Genomic DNA, 17391 nt, shown 5'->3' with positions numbered 1-17391 from the left:
CTGAATAGTATCATTTTATTCATTTTAACTATATGTCTGCAAATACTACTGTTTGTTATAACTAATAAGTACATATGTACTTATTTATTAGTCGTGGAGCTGGTATATTGTGCCATTGTACTAATGAAATATCAATTACATCTGTGGTGTTCCTTTCCACACCAACTAAAAGTGCATTGCACTCACCCTGTAACATTGTACTTTTCCCCTCAAATTTTCTCTTTATTGCAATTGTCTTTTTTCTTCCATTTCCATTGACCAAACATCATTCCTACTGCTGAGTGAAATTGCTCCTAATGACTTTCCACCCTTGCAATAATTTAATTTAATGTCCACTGTGCCAATCAGAGGAATCTCTAATTGGAGAATCTTTCCTTATTCATAGTTGAAAATGTTCCTTCTTTGTAGAACGCTTTTCAATTTCCTTTTCTAGAATCCTAATCTTTCCTTTCTGACAAAACTGTTATATCTGGTGTGCCTTGGTGATGGATAGCCAAATAGAGCGAGTTCGTGAAGGGGGAACAATGGGTAAAGTAAAAACAATGCTATGTGTTTAAATGTATGATTCGTACGGAACTGTAAAATGTCAGATACTTAATTGCAGAAAGACAAGATTGGGCATGGAAAAGAGAGAATTGGAAACCAATTGTATTTATAGAAGCATACAGCACGGAAATTGACCCAAGTCATAGCAATCCACTTGTTGACGAGAATGTGACACCATCTCTTCATCTCCCCCCCCCCCCCCCTCCCCCTCCCTCCCCCTCATTTCCATTAGCTCGCCAAGATTCTATCAGTCACCAGCACACATTGGGTAATATTCAGTGGCCAATTAACCTACCGACTTCCTTTTTTTTTTTTGACACGTGTAATTATTTAGTGTTTTTATATGAAAGTTTGTTGTAGGAGGGTGTCTTGGTTTTGGAGTGTTTTTTTTTTGCTGTCAAAGCCAAGCAGATGTTGCGACGTCAGCAATTGAGGGAATGTGATATGGGGGATGCAGATTGTTTTCAATCATAGCTGAACTATCTTTCCCTCTTAACATCATTCTCCTGCCTTCTCCCCTAACTTTGGACACCCTTACTAATCAAGAACCTGTCGATCTTGGTTAATGCGGACCCATAGATGCTGCTGCACCCGCTGAGTTTCTCCAGCGCTTTTGTCTACCTTCGATTTTCCAGCATCTGCAGGTCCTTCTTAAACACACTGTTGATCCCTGCATTAAAAATACCCAAAGACTTGGCCTCCACAGCCACGTGTGTGGTAACAAATTCCACTGATTCACCACCCTCTGACGAAAGAAATTTCTCCTTGTCTCCTTTCTAAAGGTACGTCCTTTTATTCAGACTTCTGTCATCCTGATAATAGATGACACATGTAATATTGGCAAAGTTCCATTCCCTTTCCAACTGGTGTTCTCTTATAAGTAGAGTGAGATGTATTGGAATAGAGTATGCATATTATTTCCCTAATTCTACGGTGGGAGTGATGTATTGTCATTATATCCAACTTTATCCACACGCCAGTATTGACAACCATTAAGTAGCTATCCATTGCCAGAGCAGACTGCACCGTTCTGTGGTAATGGTTTGGCTGAAGCAAGTGGCACATTTCAATGACGTTACTGGTGTCCTGCTGAGAACTCTTCCCCTTCCCCATGGCCCTCCCCCCTCCCCCTCCCTCCCCCCCCCCCCCCCCCCCCCCCCCCCCACCTCTTCCCTCGCAATACACCATATTTTCCCATGGATGACCGTCAAAGCACTTGTGCCTGGGATCACATGGTTTGGTTTAGTTTAGAGATACAGTTTACATGGTGTTGCAGAAGCCTTGAGCTCAACAATATCTTTCGTTTCCAGTGCACCAGCACTTGCTCACTTTAGAAACTGCTTGCAAGTCCAGAAGCTGCCGCCACCACCCCCAATGAAGTCAACCACCAACTAACCTGCGAGCCAGTGCTTTTCCCTTTGAAAAGATTGGAGGCGTTCCATCCTGTGGTTGAAGACATATCCAGCTGCTTGAGGTAAACATGCCAGCCACCATCATCTATGTCCAGTGCCCCAGAGCTGCATCAAACCAGTAATGGAAGATTGCTGTGTTTAAGAAGGAACTGCAGATGCTGGAAAATCGAAGGTACACAAAAATGCTGGAGAAACTCAGCGGGTGCAGCAGCATCTATGGAGCGAAGGAAATAGGCAACGTTTCGGGCCGAAACGTTGCCCATTTCCTTCGCTCCATAGATGCTGCTGCACCCGCTGAGTTTCTCCAGCATTTTTGTGTACCAATGGAAGATTGGTGTCCTGAACTACTGTTTAATGAGAGCTTGGCTGATTTGTGACCTAGCTCCATGCCCGTTGCCCCATATCACCTGATACCTGGGATTATCAAATATTCTAACAACCTAATCTTTTAAAATGAATGTTCTTTGCCATAAACCTAATGCTTGTGAAGCAAACTGAATTACTAAAATGGTGCATTCAACAGAAAGGGGTTTAAACGCTGTTCTGTGTGTGTACTTGAGAGAAATCAATGGCAAATTAAATTTCTATTTGATGGTGATTCCAGATTTTACAACGTCAAATGGTTTGCCCGCGAGGAAACCTGGGCTCGTCGTGCTTGTAATAAGAAAGAATTGCAGATGATGGTTTATACCAAAGATAGACACAAAGTGCCAGAGGAACTCAGCGAGTCAGGCAGCATCGCGGGAGCAAGTGGTTATGAAATGAGAATTAACGCTATCCATTTTCTCTGGAGAAATGCTGCCTGGCTCGCTGAGTTACCCCATCTTTTTGTGTCTATCTTCTGCAGAGAGATGCTGCCTGACCCACTTATGCCCTGTCCCACTTAGGAAACCTGAACGGAAACCTCTGGAAACTTTGCGCCCCACCCAAGGCTTCCGTGCGGTTCCCGGAGGTTTCTGACAGTCTCCCTACCTGCTTCCACCACCTGCAACCTCCGGCAACCACCTGCAACCACCTGCAACCTCCGGGAACCGCACGGAAACCTTGGGTGGGGCGCAAAGTCTCCAGAGGTTTCCGTTCAGGTTTCCTAAGTGGGACAGGGGCATTAGTACTGCAGCACTCTAGTGCCAATCCCAGCCGAGCCTGCTGCTAACTCAGAAGAGAAAGTCCCCCGTGAGGATTAGGAATTGAAGATAAAAACACTGCGTGCAAAAGTTGCAAGAATCAATGCTGCTTTTTTTTTTTCTTAATGCCACTTTATTTTCTTCTCAGCACATAAATCATATATAGATAGATAATAACGAGTTCATTTGGTTAATAAGAAACAAAATACGTTTATTAAACAAAATCAAACCACGCACGCGTTTCTACTAAGGTTTAACCATGCACGATGGGGTCGTTTCAGCCAATGTCAACATCTCATGACTTTTTAAAACTGTCTCATCATGAAAAGTACATTTTAACAAGTAAAGAATTGCCAGGACGCCTGTGACAACGACCTGTGTATCATTCACAAGAGGTGTTATATTTATGTTATTGTCCTTGGATCCTATCGTCTGAAATCGCGACTGAGTGTGAATTGTCATCAGATGGCTATCCGCCGTGTTTCTGGTCACACGCCGCCGTCTCCGTTAATACTGTTCAATGCCCAGCATTTCTCTGTTTGATTCCTTCGCCGCCCGGTCCCTGTCGCCGTTCTGTTGGTTGACGAATTCTTTCAGCTTCAGCACCATGGACGCGAAATCTTCCCCTTTCTGCTGCCTCCGCGGGGCGTGGTGAGCGTTGCCCGTGTAGCTCGGGCTGTTGTTGTTGGCCACGGACAAAACCTCTGCGGCTTCCCGGGGGCTGAGACCGCGCAGTAACTCCTGCACCGCGTCCTGGTAGCTGTCGGTCTCCGCTTGGTCATCGACCGGCCAGTCCTGCCGGGCCCGCGGGACTCCCACTGCGTTCAGCAGCTCGGGGTTCCTGGCCACAGCCCTCTCCAGGTATCTGGCCAGTTCGTCCTCGTCCACCGCCGTGGCTCGGTTGCCCGTTTCTGGCTCCGTCGCCTCCCCGTTCCGCGCCCAGTCGTAGCTGCGGTGCCCTTGGTAACTCTGGTAAGGTGCCGGCTGGCGGCGGCTGCCTTTCAACGGATCCGCTTTTCGGAAGTAATCCGGCTTCTCGTACATCCTGTCGCCCGTCCCCAAGATGTTCAGGATGTCCTCGGTGGTGAGATCGTCATCGGCGTTGTGCTGGGAGAAGCGGCCTCTGCTGTAAGCATCTCGGAACCTCTTGCTATCTCGGCGGCCGCCTATCTCCGAGCTCTCCTGGGGAGTGTCCGGTATATCAGAGTCCACCTCTGCCGGCACCGTCCCGGCCGCTTGCTTCTTCTGCTCCACGTCCTTTAGCATTTTGAGGATGTCATCAGGCGGGATCTGAAATCTGCTGGACAGTTCGACCAGTTGGTCCAGAAGTTCAGGCTCAGCTTCATCCTCCGTTCCCCGGGCAACCTTCTCGCTCTCCGCGTTCCTCTCTTCTCCTGCGTTTCTAGCCCCCCTCCCGGGTTGCCCCCCGTGCATTCTGTCCTGCAGCCTCTTATAATACTGTAACATCAGGTCCATGGCGGCGTCCGCCCTCTCATCCTCACCGCCCATCTCTCTGGGCGCCTTCTCCCGCGAGTCCAGATGACTCAACTCAACCTTATCCAGAGACTTCTTCACATTGTAGCCCGCGCCCTCGGGCTCCCTCTCGAGGTCCTCGTCCTCCCGATGGCGATGCCTGGTCTTCATTTCTACCGAGTTCCAATCTTCTCCGTCCGCCACGTCCTCGTAGACAAGGCCGTTGGCCCGGGAGACATCATCTTCCTCCTCGTCTTTGCGAACATGCTCTTCCTCCAATCTTGTCTGCTCCTTGCGCGGGGGCGAGTAGGTCCCGAGTTCGCGGAAGGCAGACTCCAAGGTTGCGAGGCTCTGTGGAGTGTACTGTTCTTCCACGATCTCGTTGGTGCGCTTGTAGGGGTTGACGTTGTAGCCGTCCTCCAGATAGGCAGCGTGGTGTCTCCTTGCCAGCTTATCTTTCATGTCGTTCACAGACAATTCGTCGTCGTTATAGTCCTGTCGATTACCTCCAAAATCCATCGCCTCGTCCTCTTGTTTGTAATACCGGGCTTCTGGTCGGTAAGGCTTGCCATTCGCCCTAGTCTGACTTTCCGCTTGCACCAACGCCTGCAGCAGTAAAAGTTTGGCCCATTCAGCCCTGTCCTCGTCTGAAGAATCGCCGGCGCTGTCTGCATCTTGATTTACCCGATCCCTTCCCTCCGACTTTTGAAAGAGGGGTTCTTGAAAGGGTCGGGGGGCTCCCCTCGCGTCGTAGTCAGCCACCGACTGGTCTTCGTTATTCTGTCTTAAATTTTCAATGAACTCCAGGGCTTTGATCATGTTAGGATCTGGATAGTTGTAGGCGTTTTCTTTAAAGGACCCCGGGTCGTATCTGTAGGGCGCCAGGGAAGCGGCGCGTAGACTCTGGGCATTCAGCAGGAGGCTGAGGGTTAGCATGGTGTCGACGGTGAAAGTCTTCAACATCGCCATCTTTATTGTTGCCCAGAGCTGGCAAAAACAAAAACAAAGAAACAATGACAAAATTAGACGTTTTAATTTGGAAAACCACACATAACCACGTATGTAGCGGCAACTATTACCACACGGGATCATTCTGATTTCATTCATTCAAATCTACGCGAAAAGTATGGAATTCGCCAATGTGTTGTTCATTCGCAAAGGTTTTGTGGAGAAGAAATGACGAAAGCCCAACTGGAATTATTTTATGTCTGAATTTCATTGAGTTTATTTTTTTCTACTCTTGCTAAGATTTCCATCAATCGCGCCGGCCTACAAGAGAGCCTCCATTATTTCCTAACTGGACCTTTTCTTACACGGCATAGAGCATCTGCTTTGTGCCATTTCTATTTATTAAACGGCAAACCCATCCCATGCACAGGCTTCGTCTGCTCTGGAAATGCAGCAGTCTGCGTTGCCAGGGAAACATGTCATTTATTTATTTATCCTCACTGAAGACCAGAGGGTCTTTTATTGATACCGTCAAATCGTAAGGTATGAACGGAAATTGCAAAATCGGTTAAAAACACATCGATTCCAATCTAATTTGCGCCCAATCTATTTTACTGCACTTCACCGGGTTCGCTGTGAAAATCGTACTTGTTCAAAGCTGTCGGTGTCCGCCGTCTATTAGTTATCGGGAGGTCGGCTGGAAGAGGCTTAAAGAAAAAAAAAACAACATCCAAAAATTAGTTCAGTTTGGTCAGTAAATGCAGAAACGGTACAGATTTTGCTCCCCGAATCGGGGATCTAATAACATTTCGAGAGCGCAACAGGTTGTTATTAAAGACGCAAGCTTTTAAATAAAAGGATCAACAGTCTTTAACCAGATTAAATCCTCCACTGGGTTCCCTGAATTCAATGCGAAACTTGCCTGCGATTTAATGTGAAGCCGGTTCGAGCGAGAACATCTTCCCCCACCCCCTGTTTGTGAGTTGGGTTGATATTTTCAGCACCAGGACAGCTCCCGGTTTATAAAGCAGCCCCCGTAACAAACCACAACCACCTGACTGTGCGTCACCCCAACGCTGACGCCAGTGAAGCCTTATCACTGAAATGCAATCGGAAGTGGAGTGCACTGCAGCATCTGCCCAAGGAACCACAGGAAGGCGGGACCAGCACAAGTGTGTTATGTCTGTAGCCTCTCTACAAGCAGCCACTGGAAAAGCTGAAGAAAGGACAGACTCTCGTACACTTTTGTGTAGGAAGGAACTAGCAGATGCTGATTTAAACCGAAGATCGACACAAAATGCTGGAGTAATTCAGCGGGACAGGTCACAGGCAGCATCAGAGATCACATCAGTTCAGAGATGCTGCGTGCCCCGCTGAGTTACTCCAGCATTTTGTGTCTGTCCTCCCGACACTTTTGTTTTGCTCAAGAGGGAAAGATAGATCACCCATGACAGATCACCCATGATCTCAACCCAATTTGCTGCAGACCCAACACTCGCAAACAGGGGGGGAAGATGTAGGAATGAACTGCAGACGCTGGTTTAAACCGAAGATAGACACAAAAAGCTGTAGTAACTCAACGGTTCAGGCAGTATCTCTGGAGAGAAGGAATGGGTGACGTTTCGGGTCGAGACGAAGTGCCACCTATTTCTTCTCCCCAGAGATGCTGCGTGTCCCGCTGAGTTACTCCAGCTTTTTGTGTCTATCTTCAGGGGTGAACGATGTTCTCGCTCGAACCGGCTTCTGCACCCATTGATTTTCTCCAGCACTTTTGTCTAAAGCAGAATAAGGGGCCCAATTCTGCAGTTGGAGTGAGTTGGCGCAGCATTTAAAAAGAAATCTGGAATTATTTCCAAAAATCTGGGTAGCTCGGGTTAAGTGCGCATCATCTTTACCGCTGGCGAATGTGGCACTTCATCGATCGCAACACAGATTATGGGATAGTCTGGGATTACAGAGCACAGGTTAATAAAAGGCCGGTGATGGCATTACCTTCCCTGCTGCCAGGAGGAGCAGGCCTGGTGGCTGCAGGAACAGTCAGATGGCATTGCCACAGACAGGGCTGGGAGAATTCTGTGCAAGAAGGGCAGCACAGTGGCACAGCTGTAGAGTTGCTGCCTTACAGCACTAGAGACCCGGGCTTGATCCTGACTATGGGTGATGTCTGAAACCCGTTTGTACGTTCTCCCTGTGTTGGTTTTCTCCACGTGCTTCGGTTTCCTCCCACACTCCAAAGACGTACAGGTTTGTAGGTTAATTGGCTTCAGTAAAATTGTAAATTGTCCCTAGTGTGTAGGATAATGTTATTGCACTGGGTGATACCTGGTCAGCATGGACTCACTGGGCCAAAGGGTCTGTTTCAGCACTCTATCTCTAAAGTCTAAAGTGCACTCACTAAAGGAGCAAAGGTAAGAACATGTTACAATGACTTACCTCCTTATGTGTGTACTGCTGCCAAACTTCCAAATTGACCTCTTAAACCTATTTCAACGTGATATTGCTCATACCTGCTCGATTTATCGTACACACATCCTTTCTAACAATGCACTTCTCATAAACCCATTTGTCCAACCATCAATACCACTGAACCTTGACATTGTGGAATATTGCACAGTGGCGATATGCACCTTGTACCTTATGCCCATCACTTCCGAAGAGTCCACCAGGGAATATACTGGAAGTTGGACAATTTATACTGGACAATTTTTTTTACATTTAACAAGCCAATTAACCTACAAACCTGTCCATCTTTACAATGTTGGATGAAACCGAAGATCTCGGCAAAAATTCACGCAGATCACGGGGAGAATGACCAAATTCCGTACAGCCAAGGCCCGTAATAAATGTGAGGTTATCCACTTTGGTGGCAAAAACAAGGGGGCAGATTATTATCTAAATGGGGTTAGGTTAGATAAGGGGGAGGTGCAGCGAGACCTGGGCGTCCTTGTATACGGTCACTGAAAGTTGGCGTGCAGGTACAGCAGGCAGTGAAGCAAGCTAATGGAATGTTGGCCTTCATAACAAGAGGATTTCAGTATAGGAGTAAAGAGGTTCTTCTGCAGTTGTATAGGGCTCTGGTAAGAGCATATATGGAGTATTGTGTAGTTTTGGTCTCCTAATTTGAGGAAGGACATCCTTGTGATTGAAGCAGTGCAGCGTAGGTTCACGAGATTGATCCCTGGGATGGCAGGACTGTCATATGAGGAAAGATTGAAAAGACTAGGCTTGTATTCACTGGAGTTTAGGATGAGGGGATATCTTATAGAAATATAAAATTATAAAAGGACTGGACAAGGACAAAGGACAAAGGACATTTATTATCACATACACCAATTGGTGTAGTGAAATTCGACTTGCCATTGCAGCACACGAATAAAGATAATACACAACATTAAAAAATGTAACAGTAAACATAAAAACATCTAGATGCAGGAAACATTTTAAATGTTAGGAAAATGTTAGGACAAGCTAGATGCAGGAAAAATGTTCCAAATGTTGGGTGAGTCCAGAATCAGGGGCCACAGTCTTACAATAAAGGGAACGCCATTTAAGACTGAGGTGAGAAAAAAAAATGTCACCCAGAGAGTTGTGAATTTATGGAATTACCTGCCACAGACGGCAGTGGAGGCCAAATCACTGGATGGATTTAAGGGAGAGTTAGATAGAGCTCTAGGGGCTAGTGGAGTCAAGGGATATGGGGAGAAGGCAGGCACGGGTTATTGATTGGAGATGATCAGCCATGATCACAATGAATGGCGGTGCTGGCTCAAAGGGTGGAATGTCCTCCTCCTGCACCTATTTTCTATGTTTCTGTTTCTATGTAATCAGGATTGAACCCGGAGCTCCGGCGCTGCATTTTTGCTGTAAGGCAGTAACTTTACCGCTGCACCACCGTGACTGCCTGGTCGCCTCAAATAAGTACATAAAACATAAAAAAGTACTGCAAGAGTTCTCCATCTGTCAGTTCAATTTTTTTTACTCACAGTCGAAGGTTTCATCTTCCCTTGTAGAAGAAAGTGCACATAAGATTTGGCGACTGGGTAATTTACTGTACATAACATAGAGACTTGGAGTATTGATCCACTGACATGAGTTTGAACTTCACCACGGCAAATGGGAAATTCACTGTAAACTAAATCAAAATGTCTGGCTAAAAGCTGATAACAGTAAAGGTGACAATGAAACTAGAGGGTCGTTGTCATAGTCATTGGCTCATAGAGTGATACAGTGTTGAAACATGCCCTTCGGCCCAACTTGCCCACTACCAACCAAAATATGCCAGCTACACTAGTCCTACCTGCCTGCGCTTGGTGCATATCCCTCCAAACCTGTCCTATCCATGTACCTGTCTAACTGTTTCTTAAACGTTGGGATGGTCCCAGCCTCAACTACCCCATCTGGCAGCTTGAACCATCCACCCACCACCCTTGGAGTGAAAAAGATACCCCTCAGATTCCAATTAAATCTTTTCCCCTTCACATTGAACCTGTGTCCTCTGGTCCTCGATTCTACTCTGGGCAAGAGACTGTGCATCTAAATATAAAAAATTGTTGATCAGTGTTCTTCAAGATGGAAATCTCTTATCCTAATAGAATTTGGGTAATGTTTACAGTTTAGTTTATTGTCACGTGTACAGTGAAAAGCTTTTGTTGCGTACTATTTAGTCAGCAGAAAGACAATACATGATTCCAATCGAGCCATTTACAGTGTGAGATTCGAGACCCAACAATGGCTTAACTACTCTTTGAAATGGCAACCAATGGATATTAAACATTGGTCTTGATGGTGATATTCAATGAATTATTTTTTTTTTAAATCACAGGTCCAGCATTTTCTATTTTTATTTTCAATTTTGAACATCTGCAGTTTTTTTTACATTTTCATTTCCTAGAGAGATTCCAGACATCCTACTTACTTCCACATATTCTTCCTCTGCTGCTGCACAAAATCTAAAACAAAAACAGGAAATGCTGGAAACATTCCGCAGGCTAAGTCGCATCTGCGGGAAGAGAAACAGAATCGATGTTTCAGATCAAAGAGCCTTCGTCAGAGCTGGAAAGGAGACAAGAGAAGGTTGTAATGTCCCTGTCCCACTTAGGAAACCTGAACGGAAACCTCTGGAGACTTTGCGCCCCACCCAAGGTTTCCGTGCGGTTCCCGGAGGTTGCAGGTGGTTGCCGGAGGTTGCAGGTAGTGGAAGCAGGTAGGGAGACTGACAAAAACCTCCGGGAACCTCCGGGAACTGCACCAAAACATTGGGTGGGGCGCAAAGTCTCCAGAGGTTTCCATTTAGGTTTCCTAAGTGGGACAGGGGCATTAAGCTGCAGGGAGAGATGTCTCTAATGGGATGACCATGGGGATCAGCTGCAAGTAAGGTTCACTGGTCAACGATTGTATGGGAGAGAGTTTGAGAGTGGGAAACATGGACAATGGGATCTAGACAATGCAGTGGGGGAGTTGTGATGCACAGAGAGGAAGATTTGCCCCGTTGGATCCATTGGGCGTGTCCTGCACTCCCAGAAGGATGAAAATAGCTTAAAAAAGGTGGTCCATTCAACATTGGAGGAACCAAAATCAAATTTGGTGATCACTTTGTACATCACTGTGTTCAGTCCACAGAGCCGACCATCAACTTCCTGTCACCCGCCTTTTTAATTCTCTTTCCTATTCCCTCTCTGAGCCATTGGCCTGTGGCCTCCTGCGCTGTCACATTGAGGTCCATCGTAAGCTTGAGGAGCAACAACTCATCTTCCATCTGGGCATTTTGCCACCTCTGTACCTAACGTTGAGTTCTACAACGTCAAGTAACTTGATTTCTCTCTGTATCGGTCATCTACTTTGTGATATTGACTCCATTTATCTGTTATTTTTGTTTCTCCTCTTCCCCTCTAGGGCCAGTGGACATGCCCAGTGCCATGTCTTTCTACTCTGCATTTCGCAACTCTCATATTCTTTTGTTCAGGTTCTTTTGTCTAAGTTCCCATTCTCTAACTGCTCCCATTCACTCATTTGACCCGATAGCTTTATTTACAGCTCATCCCAATGATCACCCTGGTTTTCCAACCCTCTCTTCCCAATTCTGATGAAGCTTCTTCAACTGGAACCATTAACTCCGTTTCTCTTCCCACAGATGCAGCCGGACCTGATGAGTACTTCCAGCATTTTCTGTTTATATGTCTGGAATTCTTGCTGACAGAATTCAATACATGGGCAGCACAGCCTCATGATGCCAAAGACCTGGATTTGGTCCTGACCTTGGGTGCTGTCTGTGTGGAGTTTGCACGTCTCCCTGTGACTGCGTGGGTTTTCTCCGAGCGTTCCAGTTTCCTCCCACATTTGAAAGACGTGCGGGATTGTAGGCTAATTGTCTTCTGTAAATTGTAGGATAGAACTTGTGTACAGATGTGAGCTGGTAAGCGCAGACTCAGTGGACCGAAGGGACTGTATCCACACTGTATCACTAAAAATAAATTTAAGGTGCCTTGCATATAATGCCCATTTGTGGACCTGTTGGCATCAAAGGGTAAAAATGAATATCTGCATAATGATCACCATAAGAATGATAACCCTTGACAGCTTTAACTTAGCATTTAATCTTCCAAAGTGCCTTCATCTGTCTTGGGAAAATTATGTCAAGTGTTCCTTAGGTTTAGATTTATTATTATCACATACACTGAGGTACAATGAAAAGCTTTGCCTTGCATGCTATCCAAACAGAACAAGATATACCATACATAGGTACAATCAGTCCAAACTCAAGTACAATAGATAGAGCAAAGGGGGAAGCTGCGGAATGCAAAATATAGTTCTCAGCATTGATAAATACTTGATTTGTAAGGTTATCAAAGGTTCACAAATTCATGTTATGGGAGTAGAATTAGGCCATTCGGCCCATCGAGTCTATTCCTCCATTGAATCATGGCTGATCTCTGGCTCCTAATCCCATTTTCCTGCCTTCCCCCATTACCCTTGACACCCGTTCTAATCAAGAATTTGTTTATCTCTGCCTTAAAAATATCCACTTGGCCTCCACGACCCTCTGTGGCAACGAGTTCCACAGATTAACTACCCTTATGGGGAGGTTATGGGGAGAAGGCAGGAGAATATTTGCTCAGAGGATGGTGAAAATCTTTGAATATTTCAAAGGCAAACGTAGATGGATTTTTGATTGTGTAAAGAGATGAAAGGATGCTGTGAGTCAGAAAAAAGTAGAGTTGAGATCATAATTCATGCGGTTTCAAGGGGCTGAATCACCTACTTGTGGCCCTGATTTGTATATGCAAAATGAAACTTCAAGAATTGGCAAATCTTTTCATTCAAGGCTAGTCCATCAAAAGAACGACCAAGTGTAGCAAATATATATATTTATCATTTCCAAAATAATGCACCTACAAGATTTTCTGAAAGGCATCTCTTACAACTATATAACAACAGCCAAGTTTGTAGTGGCATATGGTTTCCATGGTACAATGTATTTAGAAATTTCAGAGCCTTAAGTTCAACAAATGCCTTTAGTGAGTGTTGCAACATGTGTCACAACAACAAGCATAATGAGCAAGCGATGGCTCACCATTATAAAGTTGAAACACTTGTGCATAAATGTTGCATAAATGCTCCTGCAATATAAATTCAGTGGATCTGGTCTGGAACATGAGATTCTACAATGCTAATAGCAGCCTCAGGTTCCCTATGTTTAGTGTTTTCCGAGTCATTCGTAACTGTCACTGTATATCATGTTGTTACTTGTGGGCGGAGCACCAAGGCAAATTCCTTGTATGTGAATACTTGGCCAATAAACTTACTTACTTACTTACTATGTGTTAGATCATAAATATGTCATCATGCTGATAGACGCCATTGTTTCCTTGTTTTAACCTTAATTAAGTTGATCGTTCACAATGTAACAGATGAAAATAGCAGACATATATTATTTACAATAATATTGTAATCGGTTGTAAATTGAACTCAGAACATTCATTGGGGATCTACAATCCTTTTACACATAACCGGCGGACTTCATTTTTTCTCCAATTTGACCATCTAATAAATTATTTTCAATTATGAATTTTTCATCAATAGCTAAATGATTGCCACATTATTCTCAATTATGATTTTCAATCGCTCAGTATTTTCAATAGCTAAATTATTCTCAATTAAGGTTTATCCATCAATAGCAAAAGGAATTCATTCTTGACAAAAAATCATAATTGCTTCAAGCAATGATTCCTATTGAGGACATCCTAACTGCCTAATATTGCATTGGATTGAATACAGAATATTCTTCACCAAACAAGAAGTTATTCAGTTTTTCTAAACAAATGTATTAATTTTTCTGCTGGAAATAACATTAACATTTGTTGTAGATAGTCTGCTGTCTACCAGACATATGTGCTTTTATTTGTACCCGAGCAATGTTATACACAATGGATGTTCCTCTAGTATTCATCATTGCTGGGAATTTTTGGAAATGGGCTAGTTTCAATTTTATGAGGTAGAGTGATTAACTTAGTTTAGTTTAGTTTAGATACAGCGCGGAAACAGGCCCTTCGGCCCACCGGGTCCGTGCCGACAAGCGATCCCTGCATATTAATACTATCCTACACACACTAGGGACAATTATTACATTTACCAAGCAAATTTACATACATATCCGTACGTCTTTGGAGTTTGGGGGGAACCATACATCTCTGAGAAAACCCACGCAGGTCACGGGAAGAACGTACAAACTCCGTACAGATAGCATACGTAGTCAGGATCGAACCCGGGTCTCTAGCGCTGCAAGTGTTGTAAGGCAGCAACTGTACCGCTGTGCCACCGTGTCGCCCATAACCGTGCCACGACATGATCAAATTCTGGGAAATGTATCTAATTAGTCTTTGTATTTCTGACCACTCTGCATTGAAACCACTGGACATCACAATCAGTAAAATTACATTATTTATTTACTGCATGTTACATTTTCAACCCCACACACACAGTTCACAGATTTCTTGATGAAAGATCATGAACTTGGTTTATGACCTTATGAACTCTGTTTCTCCATCCATAGATGCTACCTACCCCGCTGAACATTTATTAGGGTAGCAGAGTGGCGCAGTTGGTAGAGCCGCAGCCCCATTTTGATTCTGAGCTGGTGTGCTTTCTGTGTGGAGTTGGCCCGTTCTCCCTATGACCAGGTTGTTCTCCGCCAGGTGCTCCGGTTTCCTCTAGCATCCCAAAGACATGCGGGTCTGCAGGTAAATTGGAAGTGAATGAGAAAGTGGGATAAGAGAACCAGTGTGAAGGTGTGATGGATGGCTGTCACATGCACACTGCCTAAGGGCCTGTTTTTATGCTCTCTGTAAACTAAACTAAACTCAACTATTTTTGTTTTTTTGTGACTGCATAAGCTTGGATTTTTATAAATAACAGCAGAATGAATGGGTTGGGAATAAGCAACAACACTGGTCATAAAAAAAGAATAATGTTAAGTCAGAATTTGGTGATTAGGGGCAGGTACAGTATGTTTAGTGCATTTAATACCTCAGATTTTATCTATATACTTGGACTGCAAGTGCAGTATTCTGCAGCAGCTGGGAAGCAAAGGAATGCATATACTTCTGAACAACAATCTTAACAGAATACATGGGTTTGCTATGTTGTCTGGGAGCTTGGGGAAGACTGATGGTAGATGATCCATGTACACCATGCTGGTGATAACTCACACCCTCATACTGCTGTCTGCAGCAGCTTGCAGAGCCATTAGACCTGTCTCTTAAAGTCCTTTTTGTCATCAGCGAGATGTAGAGAAACAGGCAGAAAGCCCAGAAATAGGTTGCACGATCACAAAATATGGAACATGTTTCCTTTAAAAATATTATTTGACATCTGGAAGCATACTAACCTACAAAAATAAGTGCATAACACGATGCAAGTAAAATCGGTTATTTCCTAAGTAAAATAATATTTTGCTGCAGATGAATCTGCTATTAAAAAAATTAAGTTTTAGGCTTATTATTGTCGCATGTACTGAGGTATCATGAAAAGCTTTGTTTTGCGTGCTATCCAAACAGATCTGAGATATCATATATAGATACTATCAGTTTCAATTTGAATACAAGAGAGAGCACAGGGGAAGATACAGAGCTCGGAGTATAGTTTTCAGCATTGTAACGCATCATTTTTTAATCTGTGACCCCAGGTTCTGGACAGAAAAACATATTTTCCTGCACCTAGCCTGTCCAATTCCTTAAGAATTTTATATGTTTCTATAAGATCCCCTCTCATCCTAAATTCCAGTGAATACAAGCCCAGTCGACCCATTCTTTCCTCGTATGTCAGTTCCGCCATCACGGGAATTAACCTGGTGAACCTATGCTGCATTCCCTCAATAGTAAGAACGTCCTTCCTTAAATTAGGAGACCAAAACTGCGCACAATACTCCAGGTATGGTCTCACCAGGGCCCTGTACAACTGCAGTGGGACCTCCTTGCTCCTAATTTTCATAAACAAAGTCCACTCATAGATACATAAGCAACAGAAGATAAATTGAGACAAATGAGAAGGAAAAAATATAAGGGCAGAAATAGCACATTATTTATTTTATATTCCCAGAGCTACCCTATCATTTTTTATGCATCTCTCATTGACATGACATACATCAAGGTTTCCCAACCTGGGGTAAATTTCATCTGACCAGGAGGTAAATTTGTTGATTCTGGATTTGTACATATTTTTTCTCATTGACTGACTGTGTTTGGTTCTGGTATCTGTTCATCTGGTATCTGTTCACCGGTATCTGTTCATCATTAGTTGTTCATAAATAAGTGAAATAACATTGTTATGTGCTATTAAAGTTGCCAGGGGTAAACGGGACGGAAAAAGTTGGGAACCCGTGACATACATGAATTAAAATTGCAAAAATTAAAAAAACCATATCATGGTTAAAAAAATCAAATTGAATAGAAAAAACTCTGCGGGTCCGGCATCCTCTCGTTATCTGGAAAAATAAAAAGCAAATCAACGTTTCGGGTGGATAGTTTCAAAATTGATGTAAGCAAGTTTCTTCACAGCACTGGTGAAATGAGGACGGAAACTTTGGGCAAAGATTGTTGGTAAATTATACCACCTATTGGCAGAATAAAACTATACGGAACAATTGTTTCCTTCTGAACATTTCGAGATAAGTCCTGAACTTTGGAAGTTTTTACAGGTGAACAGAATTGAAAAGGAAAATAGAAAATTACCTTTGAGCTTTTGATGGTAAACAAAAAATGGTTGAATGGCAGAATAGATGGCACAATTGCGCCAATGGCTGCCTTACAGCACTAGAGACCTAGGTTAGATCCTGAGTACGGATGCTGTCTATATGGAGTTTGTGGGATCTCCCTGTGATCACATGGGCTTTTGCCGGGTGCTCTGGTTTCCTCCCACATTCCAATTATGTGCATTCTGTAGGTTAATTGGATTCAAGGTCCAACTGTCCCTATATGTGTAGGATAGAACTTGTGTCTGGGTGATCGCTGGTCGGCACAGACTCGATGGGCCCAAGGTCCTGTTTTGATGTATCTCCAAACTAAACTAAACGAAATGATTGGCAAAAGATAAAAGGAGGCATCACAAAATAAATTAAAGTAATGGCAACTAGAGAAGAGCAAATGACACAGACGGAAAATGAGGCATGAAAAGAGATGGTAAATGATTATTTAATAGTAGGATTAAGGTTGGGTAAAATGTTTCATCAGCGAATTTGCAGTCAGCCTTAACAAGGTACAGTGGACATTTTCAGCTCAGAGTAACTCTCTCTCTGATCAGTGATGGATCTGAGAGAATGGGATATGACTAGTTCAGAGGAAGATGGTTAGGGTAATTGAGGGATCTGGAGAAACATGAGAAAGATGAGGAGGTAA

The 17391-nt window shown here is 43.9% G+C and overlaps 1 protein-coding gene across 1 annotated transcript; it reads right to left on the bottom strand.

Moving 5' to 3' along the window:
- Nucleotides 1-3192: 3192 nt before the first annotated feature.
- Nucleotides 3193-6613, bottom strand: scg2 (secretogranin II). The gene is made up of 3 exons (XM_033031129.1): nt 6426-6613; nt 6152-6210; nt 3193-5542 (listed from the first exon to the last, which is right to left on the bottom strand). The coding sequence occupies exon 3, from the start codon at nt 5522-5524 to the stop codon at nt 3590-3592; it is 1935 nt and encodes a 644-aa protein (XP_032887020.1). The 5' UTR covers nt 5525-5542; nt 6152-6210; nt 6426-6613; the 3' UTR covers nt 3193-3589.
- Nucleotides 6614-17391: the final 10778 nt, after the last annotated feature.

Source organism: Amblyraja radiata, chromosome 13 (genome assembly GCF_010909765.2).
Source record: "Amblyraja radiata isolate CabotCenter1 chromosome 13, sAmbRad1.1.pri, whole genome shotgun sequence".
Taxonomy (NCBI): Eukaryota; Metazoa; Chordata; class Chondrichthyes; order Rajiformes; family Rajidae; genus Amblyraja; species Amblyraja radiata.
Note: the sequence above shows the minus strand (reverse complement) of the source record. Positions and strands in the feature narration are given on the sequence as shown.